This window comes from Aspergillus piperis (assembly GCF_003184755.1).
Source record: "Aspergillus piperis CBS 112811 unplaced genomic scaffold BO85scaffold_5, whole genome shotgun sequence".
Lineage (NCBI taxonomy): Eukaryota > Fungi > Ascomycota > Eurotiomycetes > Eurotiales > Aspergillaceae > Aspergillus > Aspergillus piperis.
Genome location: NW_020291595.1, coordinates 125,883 through 145,933, shown reverse-complemented (window position 1 = coordinate 145,933; position 20,051 = coordinate 125,883). Strand labels below are relative to the sequence as shown.

The 20,051-nt window shown below is 50.9% G+C and overlaps 5 protein-coding genes across 5 annotated transcripts; 3 read left to right on the top strand and 2 right to left on the bottom strand.

Annotated features, from left to right (window-relative positions):
* Positions 1-1,181: 1,181 nt before the first annotated feature.
* BO85DRAFT_416651 (putative isoamyl alcohol oxidase) lies at positions 1,182-2,888 on the top strand (the record flags this gene model as incomplete). Its single annotated transcript, XM_025657741.1, has 1 exon — positions 1,182-2,888. One exon carries the CDS (start codon positions 1,182-1,184, stop codon positions 2,886-2,888), a length of 1,707 nt encoding a protein of 568 aa, XP_025517400.1.
* A 1,052-nt stretch (positions 2,889-3,940) lies between these two features.
* Positions 3,941-12,522, bottom strand: BO85DRAFT_510211 (type I polyketide synthase; the record flags this gene model as incomplete). Its single annotated transcript, XM_025664541.1, has 14 exons — positions 3,941-4,823; positions 4,888-5,208; positions 5,267-7,014; positions 7,091-7,173; positions 7,233-7,294; positions 7,352-9,055; positions 9,200-10,211; positions 10,267-10,426; positions 10,481-10,601; positions 10,661-11,104; positions 11,154-11,310; positions 11,362-11,446; positions 11,513-11,861; positions 11,923-12,522. 14 exons carry the CDS (start codon positions 12,520-12,522, stop codon positions 3,990-3,992), a joined length of 7,680 nt encoding a protein of 2,559 aa, XP_025517399.1. The 3' UTR covers positions 3,941-3,989.
* Positions 12,523-13,199: 677 nt separating this feature from the next.
* On the top strand, positions 13,200-14,079 carry BO85DRAFT_485949 (uncharacterized protein; the record flags this gene model as incomplete). Its single annotated transcript, XM_025663355.1, has 5 exons — positions 13,200-13,213; positions 13,274-13,301; positions 13,368-13,386; positions 13,452-13,523; positions 13,580-14,079. 5 exons carry the CDS (start codon positions 13,200-13,202, stop codon positions 14,077-14,079), a joined length of 633 nt encoding a protein of 210 aa, XP_025517398.1.
* Positions 14,080-14,622: 543 nt separating this feature from the next.
* BO85DRAFT_510198 (MFS general substrate transporter) lies at positions 14,623-16,667 on the top strand (the record flags this gene model as incomplete). Its single annotated transcript, XM_025664540.1, has 6 exons — positions 14,623-14,717; positions 14,776-14,909; positions 14,960-15,083; positions 15,138-15,344; positions 15,409-15,786; positions 15,857-16,667. The coding sequence occupies 6 exons, from the start codon at positions 14,623-14,625 to the stop codon at positions 16,536-16,538; spliced, it is 1,620 nt and encodes a 539-aa protein (XP_025517397.1). The 3' UTR covers positions 16,539-16,667.
* Positions 16,668-17,839: 1,172 nt separating this feature from the next.
* On the bottom strand, positions 17,840-19,977 carry BO85DRAFT_476169 (GMC family oxidoreductase). The gene is made up of 2 exons (XM_025662765.1): positions 19,558-19,977; positions 17,840-19,494 (listed from the first exon to the last, which is right to left on the bottom strand). Exons 1-2 carry the CDS (start codon positions 19,771-19,773, stop codon positions 17,884-17,886), a joined length of 1,827 nt encoding a protein of 608 aa, XP_025517396.1. The 5' UTR covers positions 19,774-19,977; the 3' UTR covers positions 17,840-17,883.
* Positions 19,978-20,051: the final 74 nt, after the last annotated feature.

The window sequence follows — 20,051 nt, the reverse complement described above, 5'->3', positions numbered from 1 at the left end:
TGCGATTCTTTAACTCAGACTCAGCCCGGTCGGAGTTACGATAAAGATTGGGAAGGCGTCCGCTAATTTGTGCAAGACTATTTGAGGGGGATGCAGGATTCATTGGCTTTTCATTTCCACGGCTCGGCGAATTTTTAACTTTTTTAACTTTGTCCGCCGCTAGATTGCCCAGCCAGGACTGAGACCAGAATAGAGTGACACTGAGTAAGCGGCGATAACTGATCGAGGTGGCTTGTCTGCGACCGTGGTTCAGAGGTCGATCTTTCTGTCCGCCGTGTTCAATGCGCTGTGCGTCCCGCTGGAACTGGTCCGTACCACTGCGATCATCAGCGTATATCTGGTGGTGATAAAAACCCCAGCAATCCATCAGCTGGGATTCTGGGGGGCTGAGGGGAGACATAGCAAGGATCATCGGTGGTGTGTGGATAAATTCCTTCGCGTGGTCTATGCCGGCATGCCGTGTGATGGGCTTCAGGGGTCTTCCTGCAGGATTTTGGTTACCGAGCGAAGAAAACCCGAGAGACAACGTGGTGCAATCAATTTGAGACGCTGGTCTCAGATGGTGTCCACATGGTCCGATTGTGCAGGTACACAATGGTAGTAGTGGTCTAATCCTTTTAGTATAATACGGAGTACTCCGTGGTTATCGAGCGTAGGCTGAAGAAGGCAGCCACGATCTATTGTGTGAGGGCAAACGTGGTGGTGTGCATTCAAGGAAAAGCTTCGGACGTCGACCGAAACCTAACTCCACTTACCAACAAGCCCCAACGGGGACCTGCGTCAAGATTCCACCCCTTGAACATTTATGATTGGTGGCACTACATAGTTTATACCAACCATAATGGAGCAAAGGGTCCACTTACACCTCCATGCAGCTTCCTTCACAGCTACGGTCCCGGTTGCGGCGTATGTCGCCCAACTGCCGCATCTCGCACTCTCCAGCTACCAAGCAATTTCTCCTCCACAACCCACAACCTTTGCCCACCCAGTATTCAATAGCTTTGAATCGTATGAATCGTATGAGACACACTGAATTGGTCCGTTCATTCCGTTTTTCCCGAAGGTAAGAAAAATTCTCCTGAACGTTGGCCCCGACCGTTCATTCAAATGGTCGCGATCGTCGCTGTTTCCCCGTTCCCTTCCGCCGAGTTTGTCTCACAGTCGCGTGGCAGCCCTGAAGAATGACGCCTTCGCCTTCCAAGACCTCGTTGGCCCTTCTGGCCGTCCAATTTCTTGGACTGGGCTCCGCTTGTGGTTGCTCATGTACTCTGGATAGCCTCAACACTACCCTCCAGGGTCGTGTGCAGCCCTTGACTCCTTTCTCCCTCCCTTGCTTCTCCAACTACAACGGCCAGTCCGTCGCCCCCAACGATGCCGCCTGTGCCAACATTCAGGACAACTACACCGACCCTTACCTCCGCACTAACTCTCCCAATGGTTACATGAACAACCAGGATGAGATGTGCTCGTCCAACCCCGAGGATCAATGTCTGCTCGATAGCAGCGACCCCACCGATCCCCTGGCTTTTGTCAACCAGACCTGCCGTCAGGGTAACATGCCCTCCTACTACATTGAGGTCAAGGATGACTCCGATGTCCGCCACGCTCTGCACTTCTCCAACTGCTCTGGCACCCGTCTGTCCATCAAGAACAGTGGTCATGACTACCTGACCCGCAGCAGCGGCAAGGGCACCTTGGCCCTGTGGACTCGCAAGCTGCAGAACCTCAGCTACAGCCCCGCCTTTGTCCCCGATGGCTGCCAGGCCTCCTACAACGCCATCACTGCCGGTGCTGGTGTTAACTTCGATGAAGCCTACGAGTTCGCTCACCAGAACAACGTCACTATCCTCGGTGGTTACTCCCCCACCGTCGGTCTCTCTGGCGGTTGGGTCATGAACGGTGGCCACTCGGTCCTCTCCCCCGTCTATGGTCTTGGTGTCGACCGTGTCGTCCAGTTCAAGGTTGTCACCCCGGATGGCGAGCTGCGCATCGCCAACGAGTGCCAGAACCAGGACCTCTTCTGGGCCCTGCGTGGTGGCGGTGGTGGTACCTTTGGTGTTGTCCTGGAGAGCACTCACCGCGTCGAGCCCACCGTCAGCTTCGTCGCCGCCATCATCAAGTTCACCAGCAACTCCACCAACGTCCTCCCCTTCATGGAAATCGTTGTCAACAACACCCTGAAGTGGGCCAAGGAAGGCTGGGGTGGTCACGTCACTGGCGACACCCTCGTCAACGTGTCCCCTCTGCTCTCCGTCGCTGAAGCCAATGCCTCCATGGCCGAGGTTGCCGCCTACGCCAAGGCTCAGGGTGGTTCCGCCGTCATCGAGGCCTTCTCTTCCTGGTACGACTTCTACGAGAAGTACGTCACCTCCAGCTCCGTCAGCGTTGGTGTCACCCACTTCGCTGGCAGTCGCCTGGTCCCTACCGACGTCTTCGAGACCGCCGAGGGTCGCTCCAACCTGATGGACTTCTTCGAGCTCATCCTCGCCAACGGCCAAACCCCTTACATCCCCGTCGTCGCCCCTGTCCTGTACAACTACACTGAGGGCTCCACCAGTGCCTCCCCCGCCTGGCGCAAGTCCGTCTGGGAGCTGGGTTCCGGCAGCAGCTGGGCCTGGAACAGCACCCTGCAGACCCGCGAGCAAAAGATTGCCACTCTGCAGAACATGACTGCTACCCTGGAGCGCATCACCCCGGGCAGTGGTGCTTACAGCAACGAGGCCAACGCCTTCACTGTCGACTGGCAGGAGGCCTGGTGGGGAGACAACTATGAGAAGCTCCTCTCCATCAAGAAAAAGTATGACCCTACTGGTCTGCTGAGCTGCTGGAAGTGTGTCGGCTGGGAGGATTCCCAGGCCAACAGCACTTGCTTTGCTGCTTTTTCTTGAGCCACTGACTATTAGTCCGGTCGGTCTTAAGTTGTAAATATCTTCAACCCCACTGATAGTGGGAAGACGCGATAGATTTCGTTCTTGTTCAACGACTTGATTTGTATATTATGTCAAGCATTAGATGACTGTATACGTTTTAATGATTGAAGACATTCACATGTTTCCAATAGATAATTCTATCTTGCATAGTGTCCAGGTTTACCGGGGTCCTTCGTACATTTTTTGTAGTCATACCGAATGCGACAAGCACTTCCTCTTGTGTTCTCCACTTCACCGCTGGTTTCGGCGTATACTACCTTTTTTTCTTCCCAATGAAACCAAACACACAGAAAGCATTGATAAGAGGCTTCCAAATGGTTCACATATTTTACCTGAGACTGAGCCAGCAAAGGTAAAACGCAAATGTACGATATAGGTTATTGTCTGTGGTTTGAAGCTCATGGGTCGGATGGGGATCACGGAATATATTTTGGCATCCACTTGGAACGGCACAGCGAAGGGGGGGTGGGGGGTTTTTACCACATTCACTTTAAGTGGTTAGTACACAAAGTATACTGCGAATTCAGACGTATGTAGACGATTGATGGATACTCTAAATTGATCCATCATAGAACTCATCTACGCCATGGCTTCTATAGTGGAAATGCTAAAGACCCCGCAACCCTTAGGCCCTGGCTGTGAAACAGGTGGCCGACCGGGCCAGCGCCAAGAACAATATAGGGATGAAGGGCCACATTCTTCAGCACCATAGCATTGCTGCAGACCAGGTTTCCAACGCAGTAGGACTCTTCCCAGGTTTTTGCTCTTCGTCGCGGATATGAGTTGGAGACAAGAGAAGAGAAAGAGAATCCGAGTTAGGGCAACCAGTGAGTTAGACATGAATCCACTAGGCAAAATAGAATGTTACCACGTCTTCACAAACTGTAAGACTGTTTCTATAGCAAGCTCCTACGGAAATAGATGACGACGTTGTTATACTGATGGTAAAGACGCGGATAGCATAATGTAATGTTCAATGCGACAATAACATGACAGTCTCCCTGATACCCCCTCGTTCAAGCCTAGCTAATGACGAAGTTGGTGACGAGATATATTCAATCAGGACCAACCCCGAGGCAGCTTACTCCGACTCGCAGCAACCCCAGCTAAGGAAGTAATCGTCGCGCGACCAATAATATCAAACGTAGCAACTTCTGCCTGGAGCTCCTTGGCGAACCAATTCCGTAGTTCCACAGCCACCAAAGAGTCAACCCCATACTGATGCAAAGCCTTATGCTCATTCAGATTGTCTTCTTCAACGGACAATGTCCGTGCCAGCTTTGTGGTCAAGGCCTTTATAACCGCGGCGGTTGCGTCAGCCAATGATTCGGCCCCTCGGAATGCAGCTGAAAGATCAATAGACTGGCCCTGGCGCTCACGCTGTCCTTCCGATAGCCGCTGCTGAGCTATATACCGAAACATGGGCTTTCCAACCCAGTAGGCCTTGAGGGCTGCACCTTCATCTTGCGAACGCATTCCGAACGATACTTGACAAGGTAGCCCCTTCTCCTTGCAGACAACTGGGTTGCAGTATACGTCAAGAAGTGCGTGGAATTCAGCTTCCGTGATAGGCTTGTGTGGAAGGATGCTTAGCATGATCTTGAGGAGTTTTGGGTCACGGGCGACTCGTCCAGCGAAAGTGAAGAGCCCGAGGTCAAGCGTTGCGGCGTTCTCTCCACATTTTTTGCGGTGATGGGCCAGCGCATCCTGGAATGTGTTCCCGGCGGCATAGTTTGCCTGGCCTATATGCCCAACTACCCCGTTCATCGAGGCGAGCATGAGGAAAAAGTCAAGTCCACGCGGGAGAAGCTTGTGGAGGTTCCAGGACCCTTGTGCTTTGGGCTTGACGGCCGCTTGCCAATCATCGTGGCTCATACTCTCGAACCCAACATCCTAATTGAATGCATTAGCCACACCCTTGCGAGTCACTACATTCCATCCCTCTTTGTTTACTTACTTGCAATACCATAGCGGCTTGTATACAACCTCTGATGGGAGGCATATGATGCGCCGCGTCGGTCAGCGCTGTGCTTAATTCGCCCTCCTCCGCAACGTCGCACGCATATACTTGAACGTTAAGCCCACCTGCTTTCAGTTGATCAAGATATTTGCGAGACTCGGCGTCTTTGCCTCCTGAGCGAGACAAAATGAGAATATTCCGAGCGCCTCGGCTAACCAACCAATTGATCATACTTTGGCCTAAGCCGCCCAAACCACCAGCAATCAGATAGGTGGCATTAGACGCGAAGGAGGTGTTTGGTCTTGACTTTTTCACGGTCTGTGGGCAACATCTGTTAGTTGGACCTGCCAAAAGGGGTAAGGTAGAGCACGCGTACCTTGACGATATCGGCGTGTCGCATTTCGATCACTATCTTACCAAGGTTTTTCCCGGACTGCATATGTCGGTATGCCTTTTCCAGTTCACCAACACCGTATACAAGCGTTGGTTCCTGGGGATGAAGTTTTCCCTCACCCATTAGGCGCATTACGGCCTCCAGTGCAGCGCGGACGTGCAATTGGCGATCCCGCAGCACCAGGGACAAGTCAAAAAACCTATAGGTGACGTTGTTTCGGAATTGTGCCATGGGTAGCTTAGCATTTTGCAGAATATCTTTCAGTCCTAGCTCAACGAACCGGCCGTACGGCGCAGTGCACTCCCACGATCTTATTAAATTCTCGCCTGACAGAGAGTTCACCACCACGTCGACACCTTTTCCGTTGGTCATGTGCATGATCGCGGGTGCAAAATTAGTTGATCGACTAGAAAAAATGTGGTCTTCGGGGATGGGGTATTTTTGCATAATAAACCTCTTTTTCTCTTCCGTTCCAACGGTGGTATATACTTCTGCCCCACAGTGTACTGCCAGTTGAATGAGAGCTTGCCCTGTACCACCAGCCCCAGAGTGAATCAAGACTGACTCCCCAGGTTGAATGCGAGCCACATCTTTGAGTGAGTACCAGGCTGTCAAAAAGTTTGTTGCGATTCCCGAGGCTGCGGCCAAATCCATCCCAGATGGGATGTGAACCATTGGTGTGGGTGTGTCCTCCGGAAATCTGGTTCGGGCCTGGAAAGATGCAGGCGCAATCCCAGCGATTCGATCACCTGGCTTGAACTTCGTACATTTGCTTCCAACCTTGGTGACTACCCCAGCACATTCCTTCCAAGCCACTGCGTTGGGTATCTGGCCTAATGATGTGAGGACGTCGCGGAAATTCAATCCGCACGCGTGAATTTCAAGCTCAACATCCATGTCACCCAAGCAGTCGATCGACTCTGCCTCTATGAATCGAAAGCCTTCGGAAATGTTTGAGTGTGACGAGTCCAAGTGCAATTCAGCCTGTCCGAATCGTTGCTCACACTCTATTTCGCCTGCTGTTTGCATTGAAACTGCCTGTTCAAGGGGCGCGCAGTCGAAGACCCGCGGATTTAGGAATCTTCCGTCTCGCACGACATACTCCGTGTCCAGTCCCTGTAGGGGTGGCTGCAGGATATTCTGGATCATGACTGCGATCGATGCTTGCCTTGTAGATCCTTCAAGGGACAATATATAACGATGCTGCTTCCCGTCCTCTTGGGACAAGACACGAAATAAGCCGTCAATGAGATGGAGCTTTGGATCAGGCGCAGGGAGCTCAGTCGATGCTGTTACCCAAACTGTAGTTGTAGAGGTGGTAAGGAGGCTCCGGAGCTTTTCGTAGACAGCTGACCCCATGCTATATAACAACGGCTTCTCGAAGTCAAGAATGAAAACCCGAAGAACATCTTCGGTGTCTACAGACACGCTTTGCAAAGGTAAACAACACACACTAGATTCAGTGAATGACTGGCATTTGTCCTCAAGAAAGCTGGCGAGCGCCTGCTGCTTAGGCTCACTTGGTTCGTACACTATCTCGATGCCAGGATTCCAGGCACTAGGTGGAATGTCCTGCACCGCGGTAGAGACCAGGACCGCATGCTCATGGACTGTTTTTTCGTCGAAGTCTGGGAAGTACACATCACAGCCGGAGAATCCTGTTCGCTGAAATAGATCATGCCAGCCGTCTCGGTCAACGCAAGGTCCGTGAACACGGTAGGATTCAGAGCCTGACCACCTAATCAGCACGGCCTATCTATGACCGGCCAAGACAAGCAATCAGAACAGCTGGTATAGTAAACTTACTGAGCCACCATCCTTCAAGCAGTCCGAATGCTGCCGCAGTGTGGAAGGGGTTTGTCACCTCGGCGAGGACGAGTTTCCCACCACTGTTTCACTTTTATTAGTGCTGGACACAGTGAATGGATAACGGGAAGGATGAACTGACGGCTTCAATAGCTTACGGATATTGGTCAAGCTTCGTTCCAAACTTGCAGTCGCATGGACAATCTGTGAGGCATTGTGTAAGTCAAGACGCACAATTAGGGTCGAGGTGAAGTGACCCACCCATGCAGCTACGACCATATCATACCCACCCGCTTCGAAGCCTTGTTGTTCTGGATCTGTGTCAATATCTAACCTTTCAAACTGCATTCGAGACCCCTCGTGTGCGAATTCACTGGCCGCCTTCCCGAAGAAGGAGCGGGAGATATCTGTGTAAACCCATCGGGCAAACCTCGAGCCAGGGTTGTGCTCAGAAGCCCCCAAAGCTTTAAGACACGCTCGAGTAGCCACTCCAGTCCCAGCACCTATCTCTATGATGTTCATTGCAGGATTCGTATGAGCAATGAGATCCATGTACTCTGGAAGGGCTTTCGCGAAGCTAGTCTGAGCCACCTGGCCACAGTCAAAGTCAGCAAATTTCGGTGCACAGCGGAATGTGGTTGGCCTTACTGCGGCTTCATAAAATTCGTCAACCATGTTGCCCGTGAAGAAAAACTCCAAGGGATCCTGGCTACCGGTCAGGAAATCTAATAGGTTGCGGCCAGTGTTTATGAGAAGCTTGGAGAACGGCGCCTCCGCCAGCAGACGCCCCTCCACGTCATGGATGTACTTCCAATCCACCAGTCGGCTTCTCCAGGGCTCAGACGAGTAGGGCAACTCTCCATGCTCCAGGCGACGCTTTTGCAGAGCAGCCCACTGGATATACTTTTGTAAGTGTGGTTTCGCCGGCTGGCACTTTTGTTCCGAGAACACCCGCAAACCCTCCAGTACACGGGCAAGAACCACAAAATTGAGGTCGGTCATCGTTTCTTTGGAACCTGCAGGAGAGGCATTCCTACGGCAATACTGTTCAATTTCGGTATCGCCTAGAAGCCGAATATCCGGTTTCCATACAATTTGCGAGCAAAGTGACCCGCCCGCAGAGGCCTCCTCGCGATTGGACAATACTCCGCCGACCGCTGTACATTTCAGTCCTTCCACAATAACCACAGGTTGCTGGAGATGAGGCCCAAATGCAGTGATTGACCCGAAGACATCTGTCGTAGAATCAAAGGTCCCCCGCGCCAGGACTTTGAATGACTCTGATGACATGGGTAGGCCATCCCTGAGTACTCGTAGCCGTTTGATATGTGTCGGAACATAGGTGGGCATAGCCTTAGTTTCGCAGGCTGTTCTAGCACAGAGTAGCATTTGAAACATGGCGTCTAGAGCCGTAGGGTGAAGGGTCGATTCAGGTGTGATTAGGCGATGATGGATGTCACCCACAACCGTACTAGCATCATGTGGACTAAGAGAGAGAGCAGTGATTCCCTGGAAGCTTTCGCCATAAGAGTACCCGCACTGCTTCAATTTGTCATAAATGGATTTGATATCCGTATGTGTACCACAGTCCTGCTGTGCTTGTAGAAGAGAATCTCGATAATGCGTGTCGATCATGCCGACCTGGTCGTTAGTAACAGGGTCGGCCTCCTGCGGTTCATATATGATACGTATGGACCCAGTGCAATTTGTCGTCCAGGATGAGCCGAGGGCAGAATCAAGGCGAAAGTTGAAGAAGTCCGAGTCTTTTCCCTTCAAGCTACTCACCGGGTTCATTGAAAAGCTAGCTTCCACATCACCGTGTTCTGGGACACGAATAGCTGCATGCAAATTTGTATCTAGAACGTCTAAAGCTAGAACATGACGTTCATCACGGCACATTTGCTTCCCGGCTTCTACTGCCATCAAAATCATGCCTGCCCCGGGATACAAGATTGTACCTTGAATCTATTACAACTCCTTCGTTAATTGGTGGCTTCGAATGTTCACAAGGAGGAAAGAGGGGGTACAAAAAAGAAAAGAAGGAGGGTCAATAAGAAGAAGAAAGGGAGAATAAAGAAATATAGAAAATGAAGAATAAGTAACTCATACCTGGTGGTCCTGAATCCAGGGAATGGTGGATGCCCGGATGATGTGTCTCCAGCGGGGTTGATGGGGATTCCAGTAGGGATCCTGTGTGCCAAGAAGCTCGTGCTTGCCAAACCGGGGCAGACGGATGTTGCGACTAATTTGACTCTCGAACCAGTAGGACTTACTATGATTGAATGAGTATTTAGGCAGATTCTTCAGGCAGGGCAGATTTTTAGCTTCATAGCGAAATTCCTGGTTTGCAGCTGCCAAATCAACGGTATAACAAGCAGCCCAGAGATACCCCACAGCGTCTAATAGGGTTGAAGTAGCCGATACGTTTCGCTGAAGCAGAGACAGATAGTGTACCGAAGTACGCTTCATGTCTGCAAGTATCGACTTCGTAGGCCCCTGTAGTACCGAGTGTGGTCCAATCTCCACCACGTGATGAATTTCCAGAGACTTGTAATGGCTGCCGTCCAGCTTCTCCGGAGGTGAAGCCGTGGAACTACACGCCACAGCCAAAGCTTCGGAGAAACGCACTGGCGATACCAAATTTCGTGCCCAGTAGTGTGGTGTACGCAACACATCAGGTGTGATCCAGTCGGCCGTGACCGTGGACACCATGCAGGGGCGATGACCGTGCACAACATCCAACTCGTCATTCATCTCACCAATAGCAGACTCATAGTGGGATGCAATCTCATGCATTTGGAAGGAGTGGTAGGCTACCTTGACTTTCAGTCTCCTGCAGAATATTTGATCGGCTTCCAGGAGTGACTTCAGGTCCTGGATCTGCGCTTCGTCTCCAGAGACCGTAATGCTATTAGGGCTGTTGATACAGGCGACCGTGAGCCGAAGGAGAGCATGATCTTGACTGACCGTATTCAGGTATGCCAGTATGTCCTTTTGGCTCAGCGCAACAGCAAGCATGGATCCGCGAACGAAGCTGTGTGTCTCAAGCTTACTGCTCCAGAGCCCTCGGTAGAAAGCAATCCTCCATGCTTCACGGCGGGAAATTGCATGTGTAGAGTACCTGTGGTGAGCATTAGCAGATTTTCTGATGGAACTAAGGCTATTGGGGACTGTACGCAGCAGCGATTTCGCCTGATGAATGACCCACTACCTTCTTGGGAGTGATTCCAAATTGTTTAAGGAGGTCAACCAGGGCAATCTGCAATGCCGTGCATAGAGTTTGACTGCGGTCAGTTAGGTTGACAGAAGATTCGGACTCGCTCATTTGAAGGGCATCTAACATATATAAGTTTCAATTAATGCGGGCCTTTTCCAGAATGTCATGCATACCTAGCAGATCCCACTGGCATCCGAGGGTTTGGAGGTAGGCGTTCGCCTCGTGCATGCTGTTGAAGAAGGTTGGATATGCGTCCAAAAGCTCCCTTCCCATTGCATACCATTGAGCGCCTTGCTATATGACACATTGAAGTTAGAGCTACCCTCGTCGAAATGATTTAGGTGATTACTGACCCCGGAGAATATGTAAGCAAGGTTTGGTGATGTGATGCACTGTCCTGGACACACCATTCTACCTGGAATGGTAGTCCAGTCGGAATCAGGCTCAGCAACAGCGTACGCCCGCCATTCAAGCCACGACCTCCTGCTCGACAGGGTGTGTGACAAACAGTCCAGGTAGTGGGAGCGTTCCTTCGAGGTGGTCTGGATATCAGCGAAGAAGGGCTCCCAGGTATCCTGAATACGTGTGATGCCATCTTTATCGGAGGCTGACCAAACTAGTAGCCTTGCGGCACTGGAAGGCTTTCTCTCTTTACAGCCAGACTTGTTTGAGTGGGTTCTCGCCTGACTTGGCGCATTGTCTAAGACGACGTGCACGTTGGTGCCTCCAAAGCCAAAAGAGCTAACAGATGCCCTCCGTACGCCTGTGATAGGCCACGGGATAGCCTTTCTAGGAACCTAGGCCAGTTAGGACGGGTTGCATGGGAGTATCTACCGCATTCCAAACCTTGATGTGCAAGAATTCTTCATCAATTCGCGGATTTAGAGTCTGGAGGTCTGTGTTTGGTGGTATAATACCCTTTTCAACTGCCAAAATGGCCTTGATAACTCCGGCAACCCCGCTTGCACCTTCCAGATGGCCGATAGTCGATTTAACGGATCCTCTTATTATAGTTAGTATTCCGTTCCGTAATAGCTTGTGAGAGGAAACTCACAGGTACACTGGGTCATCAGAGCTGCGATAAGCACGAAAGGTGTTGCCTATGGCTCGAGCTTCAATGGGATCACCGACAGCAGTACCTTAGTCATTTACATTAGTAAACAATGGACCTGTTAGCGATGTGAAGCAGTTGAATTAACCCATACCGGTTCCATGGCCCTCTACATAACGGGTGACATCTAAGCCCAGGCCAGCCTTCTGATAGGTTTCGCGGTATAGTTCTTCTTGTCTTTCCATACTTGGCTGCGTAATGGCTGGCGTCTTTCCGTCTTGATTGGACCCAGTTGAACGTATGACGGCCCTGATACTATCACCGTTTTCAATTGCGTCACGTAGTGGGCGGACTATCAGAGCACCTGCTCCTTCTCCGCGACCGTATCCGTTACCTCGTTCATCAAAGCTGAATGACCGGCCATCCTTGGATAGAATGCCAAGATTGTCCATAGCTAAGACAGTATCCAGTCCAAGAATAGCATTGAATCCCATTGCCATTCCCTAATCCAACGTTAGTATATAAACGAGAAGTCGTGCTTACATGATTGAGCTGTCTTCATACCATAGAGGATTCCCCATTCCAGATGGACTGGCAGGCAAGGTGCAGCGCCATCAAGCTACTTGAACATGCAGTATCAACATGTGAGCTGGGTCCTTTGAGGTCATAAAACCAACTGATGCGGTTTGGCAACATATTTGCACCTGTTCCCGTGGCATGGCCTTTCGGTATAGTCATCAGATCTTTTGCCTGGAGACGCTGATAGTCGTGACCGAAAGTGCCGGTATACACGGCCATCTTGGAGCCGGAGACGGATTCTATAGAATATCCTGCATCTTCCAGGGCGTGGTATGCCGTCTCGAGGGCTAATCGATGCTGTGGGTCCATCGCCTCGGCCTCCGCCGCAGAGATCGAGAAAAACCCGGCGTCAAACCGGCTTATATCACCCTCCATGAAATAGGCTTGTCTTTGAGACAGTCTGTCTGTTTGGGCATAGTCTGGATGGAACCAGGCGTCAATGTTATATCGATATGAAGGGATATCTTTTGCAGCGGCCCTGCCACTGAGGATCAGATTCCAGAAGCTTTCAGGAGAGACGGCCTCCCCGGGGAAGCGGAGAGCGATCCCAACGACCGCCAAGGGTTCCAAGTGTTGTCCTGTCATTCTCTTTGCAGAACTATGCGTGAAAGGAAGAATAGATTGGTCTATCGCTCACTTCAGCCAGTATCTTCTTCTGGTAATGCTAAGGGTCAAACCAACGTGGGAAACACATATTTATAGACCATACACACACCATACGAGTGTGATTACTGAGTCAGTCTTTCCACTTTGTTGCAAGACGTCAGTACTGGCGATGTGACTATGCAAAATTCCCTCATTCTTGCAAAACTTTGTTCCAAATCAGACAAATCTTCAATCGTACGTCTTTACTACACTTGTCGTCGGTTGATAACAACAACACCATTAATCGTGCCAAAGACATCCTCGTTTTGTTCTCATGCATAGAGAATACGTTGCACAGAAATTCCGTATGACAGTGGGGCTACTGCGACTGCAAGGGATGAACCTATGTCGAAGTCACTTTCTTAAGTTGTTGATATGCAGTATCACCCAATCTACTAACGCAATGGGTTACAGTGGCCTTAAGACTGACCTCCTACGAAGCATTAAATGACCTTTCCTCGTAGCAATTAGTAGTTCAAAAAGTTATAAATAGCGCGGCACCAGTATAGCCTGCCCTTGGAGTTAGGAACCAAAGCATCGGACCTTCTTAGGCAGCTCTATAACATCCCAAAGAAGGGCCATTGTTTGAACACATCTACATCTGATATCAAGCAAAGATGCGATTCCTGTGGTACGTTTTACACTAGCTCGCTCCCCATAGCTCGTCGATCTTGACGCTAACATCGAAAAGTCTACACGGGAGTGGCGGAAACTCGCGGGTAGGAATACTGTTGAATCTTCTCCCATATTTCCGAGAAATCTAGTTTTGACTAACAATATCAAAGGCGTTTGAACAACAGACAGGTAAATGGGTCCTCTGGACGCGAAGAAATTTCAAGGGCATTGCTGATGGGCGTTATTTTTCAAAGCCACACTACGCTATGAACTAGGAGAGAGACACACCTTTGAGTTTGTCGAGGGTACCATTCCATGGGATGCTTGTAAGATTACCAGAACAACCCAGTACTGTGTTGAAATGAGATACTGAACTTATCAGCCTCAGAGTCTACCAGGGAAGCAGGAGAGACAACCTTTTCTTACTGCGACCCACATCAGCCTCAATCGTGCCTGCAGGCCCTGCACGATCTCGAAAACTACCTCCGTATCAAGGGTCCTTATGATGGAGTGATAGCATTCAGTCTGGGCACCAGCATAGTCATGACCCTACTCGTTGATCATGCACGTAAAGAAAAGATCGGGCCACCTCCATTCAAAGTAGCTGTCCTATTTTCCAACGTTGGACAGCCCTGTAACATGGACTCGCTCCGCCTTGGTCGCATCGAGCCCTTGCAAGTCCAGCCTACAATCACCATTCCGACGGCACACATATGGGGTGCAGCGGACTCCTGGAGTGACCAGGCTTCTTTGGCTCCTCAATACTGCAGAAAGGAGAATCAATCGATCTTCGTGCATGATGGAGGCCACGAGATTCCAACAGCGGCAAGGGATGTTGTGAAGATGGCAAACGTAATCCAACGTGCAATTGGCCGGGTGTGAATCATCTCTGCATCAGGAAGTCACTACATAGTTTCAATTGAGGATCTATGTCACTCATGCACAATCCCTTATCTAAATTGTGATGGTGACATTTTTCAGAGATACTGTAAATCTGATACTGAGTAAATGATGATAATTAGCGGTGACGTCGTGATGTCCGTTATTTCTCACGGACAAAGCAACACGCGTAATATTTTTCTACGTCACCAACTTGAGGTTAGTTATGCATACACCGACGTACTACCTCCTGGCCGCTTCATGCGCACGACTCTATCGGGTTGTACCTACAAATTCTTGATTCTGCAAATGAGAAATCATGTCCAGATCACTGCAAGGAGCATTCTCCGTGTTACCTGTTGCAAATTCCTCGCCCCCGGGCGGGTGACACGAGAAACTTGAACAAAAAGGATCGACCTCATAATACGTACCCCTTCCTTCAAGAGCCCCCGTATCCTGATTCGAATCCCTAACACGGAGCTCCATGGTCAATTATTTGCGTCCATCAAGGTCCACTCGGCTGAAAAATTAGATACGATAGTTGCGATGGGGCGAGACGAAGCTACGGACTCTAGCGACTCTAGTGATCACGACTGGGATGGTGGACTGGAAGGAGCTCGCCTCTACCTTGGGGCCGCTGGGTAGGATGTCACTTGCAACAGTACAAGTTAGTAGCTAACTCATTTGTGTCCTGGGAAGGCTCTACGTGGCTCTATTTCTGACGGGACTCGAGACAACAATCGTGGGCACCACGCTTGTTGCCATCACAGATGACCTACAAGGTTTTGGAAAAAGCAGCTGGATCATCACATCCTACCTTCTAACATATGCTGGTAAGAAATATCACTCCAGCATCAATACTCGCACTCACAGCATCCCGAAGGCTTTCTCATGCTTTGGTCTAAAGCTGGTGATATCTGGGGATTGCGGCCTACGTTGCTGACTTCTCTCGCCCTCTTCACCGCATTTTCTGGCGGTTGTGGTGGCGCGCAGAGCCTGTCCCAACTGTAATACACATTTTGCCTGGTTTTTCTTCTTTCCGTTTGCTAATCCTCCTATAGGATCATTTGCCGGGCCTTCCAAGGCATAGGCGCAGCCGGGATATACGGTTTGGTCCTATTCTCCCTGATACGCATGGTTCCCAAAAGCCAATATGCCACCGTCACCAGCGTGTCCGGGGTTGTGGCATCGTTGGGATTGCTCATGGGCCCCTTGTTCGGAGGCGCAATCACGCAGCACGGGGGCTGGCGCTGGGTTTTTCTCCTAAAGTACGAAATGATTAGGCAAACCTTTGATAAGCTGACCTGGCTTTTGCTGACGGTTGATCTGCAGTGTTCCAGCCGGTGCCTTGTCCTGGGGACTGATCTGTTTTGCACTGCCGTCAGGGTTCCCGATCCCACCGGGTACTGAAAGTCCAGCACTAGGGCCTTCCTCATTCTGGACCCGACAAAGTGTATTAGTTCGCCAGATTGATTTTATTGGGGCTATTCTGGTCCTTGGTGCATCCGTCTTCATGGTTGCCGCCTTACAAGAAGGAAACTATGATTTTGGCTGGGGTTCCAGCGCGGTAATCACTTTCTTCGTGCTTTCGGGACTCTCCTTCCCACTTTTCCTATGGTGGCAGTGGTTTCTCAGTAAACGGAATTCCGCCACCCAGCCAATTTTGCCTTGGCGACTGCTTGTCAATCGCCTTTTCCTGGGAACTATCCTGTACGTCAATCCCACTTTGTCACGCTGAACAGATTATGTGGGTTTCTAATAAGAGAATATTCACTCTCAGTGGGTCTTTGACCACAGGCGCCACCCTGACAGTAAGCGTTGTTGTGATCCCACAGCGGTTCCAGGTTGTGAATAGCAGCTCACCTCTCGGAGCTGGGGTGAAACTTCTAGCCTTCGCCGTCAGCGTCCCTGTCGGCATGATGCTCTGCTCTATCGTAACCGGCCGACTTCCAGTGCCCCTTGTTTACCTTGGAGTTGCCGGTATGTGTTTGCAAGTTGTCGGCTTTTTCCTCTACTCGAGCATACCACCTGAGACCCATCTCTGGCCTGGTCAGTTTGCCTATCTCGTCCTGGCGGGGCTGGGTACTGGTCTCGGGGTCGCTACCTTTTATCTTCTGCTGCCACTGATCGTGTCAATCCCGGACCAGTCCATTACGATAGGAACGGGATTCCAACTGCGCATGCTTGGCGGTGCTCTTGGGATCGCGGCGGCGACAGCCATTCTACACAGCTATACTCGAACTCATCTCGCATCATTTCTTCCCACAGATGAGGTAGATGCACTTTCCGTATCCAGCCAGATGATTGATACCCTGATCCCTGAGATGGGGGTAAGGGTGCGTGAGGTTTATGCCGAAGCGTACAGTGAGCAGATGAAGCTGGTCGGCGCGTTTTCGGCCGCCCAAATTTTCGCCCTGGGGCTGCTGTGGAAGCGGGAAAACGTGCGAATTCTCAAAAGATGAACACGGTGCTTGGGCTAGTTAAACTGGCATTAACTTGTGCAAGGAGCATGATTGAGTGAATGGATATTGCAGGACCGATTCTTCATCCCTTGCCAAACAACAAGGGATGTTCAGCCGGGCAACGGCGCCCCTCACTAATTCACACAGGTATCGGGACGTCGATCGTTTAATGTTTTAGGATACACTGGCATCTTCTTTGTTAGCAATGACTTGAGTTGTATAGTTACCCTAGCATGTAAGAAGTTCCTCGTTGTTAGTCCCATAGGGGCTTTTTGTTCTTGTTTTTCAGCTGAGCTGGCTTGACTCTCAATGAACCTTGCGTTTACTTTCCTGTTACAATACACGGAGATTTACTCCGATAAACTCGTCCAGTAAAGTTACATTCCGGCCTGCAAGTTCTGTACGACGGGAAAGCCCGAAAGTTTGTGAGTCGAGCAGTGTAATTGGCCCTTCAACTCCTTCCAGCAAGAGCAAGGATCATCTATCAGATGATCCATCCCATGATTGCTTCGGTTTGCTTAGAGTGACCGCGCCTGAGTATCGTCCACTCACCCTGCGATGCCACAACAAATACCTTTGTGGTTGGTATCTTTCCCCAAACCACAGGACTCTCTTCAGACTTGGATATCTTAGCAGTTCTGGCATCTACAGCATTAACAATGACCATCCATCCTTAGACACTTATCGAGTGCTTCGCTTCCTCCTAGAATGCTTATATCACCACAGAGACGATTGTAGAGCTATACCACCACTGGCCCAGTCACGACCGCGGAAGCCAAACTCAGAGGATTGGTGTCTAGCAGTGAAATAGCAAGGAAATGATTCTAATCAGCGCAGTCAAGACTGACTTAGTAAAGTGATGTTGCGGATGATGCTGATCATAAGTACACATTTGGGAGCCGGCTGTCGGACCAACGTAGGGCCGAATCTCTGTTTTACTCAAAAAACGATTTTAAAAATGTCTGAATAGTCTACCACGCTGGCCATTCGAATTACAAGTGTTGTTTACGGCTACTAGTACAGTTTGTGGCTTTGAGCCTAGGAGGGGGTAAAAATGACTCCAAGTTTCCTATGTTTCCTTCGAAGCGGTCCGACTAATAATATATATTCTCAAGTCCCTCTCTCCCTCGCTAGTCCACCTTCATAGTTGTGGCTCTTACTACAACTACTGGGCTAACCTACTTTTTGTCTACGATATATACTAGAGCGAACCCTTGAAAAGCCCGCAACCTCAAGTTCCTTCCAAGGTGAACGCGATTTACCTGATCCCTGCGATCGACACATAAATGCATTCAAACGTCAAACTTCTGCTTCTGTCCTATGTACAGCAATATTATCTACCGGATCAAAGCCCACGAATCAAATCGGCCGCCCGCTCCGCCATGGCGTAAGTAGTAGCCTGGATATTGCCAGCCGGCTCCAAGGGGAAGACACTGGCATCCACGACACGCAGGTTTCGGGTGCCGTGAACCTTCAGCTTGGAGTCCACCACACCGCCCATCTCGGCAGGCATCATAGCGCAAGATCCTGCCGGGTGAAAGCAAGTGAAAAGACGCTCCTTGACGATCTCCTTGGTCTTCTGGAGATCATTCAAGTCGATAGCCCGTTCGGGAAGTCGGGAACCGGGCTTCAAGAGACCCGAGAATGGCTCTGTGGCGGCGATCTGGTCGAGGTATTGGACGTGCCGGGCAAGAATTTCGATGTCAAGTGGGTGGGACAGGTAGTTGGGGTCGTAGATGGGCTTGTCGTCCGCATTGGCGGAGCGGATGTGCACGGAGCCGCGGGAGAAGGGGTGGTTATGCAGGACCAAGATGGTGATGTAGTTTCCAGGAAGGGTTTTGGCAAGGACGTCCGACATTGTGGTTTTGCCTGGGTTCATGTGCACTTGAATGGGGAGGAACATGTATTGTGCCGAGGCGTTGCGGCCCTCTTGGAGAAGCGCGCGTTGGAGAGCGTATTGCTGTTGCTGGGAAGATGACGCATCCTGCAAGTGCTGGTCGAGATGCTTGGTCAGGAGCTCTTCCACCTTCTCGCTTGATAATTGGCCGTCATGGTCCATCAGGGGAAGGTACGCCATGCTAATAGGCATTCCCGCAAGAGGACCGGAGTGCGTTTCCTCGTAGAGCTTGATCAGTGACTGCACAACATTGGGATCACGCGTAATATCTCCCGAGACTTGTCCATCCGCAACTTCGAAGCTGACAGCTGCTAGGCAGTGATCCTGGAGGTTTTCACCAACACCGGGCCGGTCAACGATGACGGGAATGTTGTGCTTCTCCAGAAGGTCGCGTTTTCCGATACCAGACAGTTCGAGAATCTGAGGCGAGTTGAGACTGCCTGCGCAAATGATCACCTCGCGATTTGCCACGATCTCGCGAATGTGTTCGCCTTTGGTCTTGACTTGCACACCGGTCGCAGTGGCGAGACCATCGGAATCCTTGGTCAATAAGACTCGCTCCACCATGGTCTCGACCAGCAGATCCAGGTTCAGTCGCTCTGCCACCTTCGGCGAGTAGTAGGCACCAGCGTAACCCCGACGGCCCGTGGCCCCATCGACAGACAAGGGAGAAGTGAATGCACCGATTTTGCGGCCCGAGATGGGATCCGCATCGGTTCGCCATCCCAGGTTGCCGAAGGTTTCATCCCAGGCCTGGTTGAAGGGACCATATACATTAGGCAAGGTGACAGGGACCGGGCCTTCTTTGCCTTGGTTCTCCTGCTTCATGTATTTATCCAGAGAGAGAAAAGCGGCAGTCTCCTCAGAAGGTGGAGTGTAGGTGTGGAACTTGCGCAGGTAAGGCGCCATGTCTTCAGGCCCCCAACCCTGGTTGCCGAGCGACTTCCATGCGGCGAAATTGGCCTCGGAGGGATACATGATGACGGAGAAGTTCATGGTGGAGCTGCCACCAACCACACGGCCACGTGGCTGCGCAATTTGGCGGTTGTTGACATGCACCTGCAACAGGGGTTAGCCAAGTACCGACATGAGGATCCTGAAGCTGAGAGGCCGAATCCTTACCTGCGGCTCACTCATGTAATCCCAATCGAAATCCGGATTGCCATACATGGTCTCCAAGAAACCAGGAGTCTCAATGCGAGGGTCCCCCATGCGGTTAGCACCGGCTTCGATAAGAAGCACGTTCACATTGGCATCTTCGGTAAGGCGGGAGGCGAGCACCAGCCCACCAATTCCCGCCCCAACAATGATGTAGTCGTAGGATTTCAGACCGGTCATGGTGAGGGATATGTCAATTGGCGTGTTTGGAAGGGAAGAAACAGGCAGGTCGACAGGGCCGCACGGAATGAAATAGGAGGCCTCGTTTTGCGACTCTTGCCTCGACGGGGCAAGTGCACTGATGGGACTCGAACCAAAGGAAATAAAGGTATGTTGGGATTGGCGATGCCACAGTGGAGCAGATAGAGCAGCCCCCAACCGGTGCTCACTCGGCATTTGGCCAGGAGATTGCTGGATTGGCTTTGGTGGAGTGAATGACAGCGGCCGCCGTTTGAACT

Bases quoted from the DNA above. Each gene is read 5' to 3' on its own strand.
- BO85DRAFT_476169 (XM_025662765.1), bottom strand. From the start codon at position 19,773: ATGACCGGTCTGAAATCCTACGACTACATCATTGTTGGGGCGGGAATT. The intron at 19,495-19,557 runs GTAAGGATTCGG...CCCCTGTTGCAG, and splicing joins ATTACATGAGTGAGCCGCAG to GTGCATGTCAACAACCGCCA.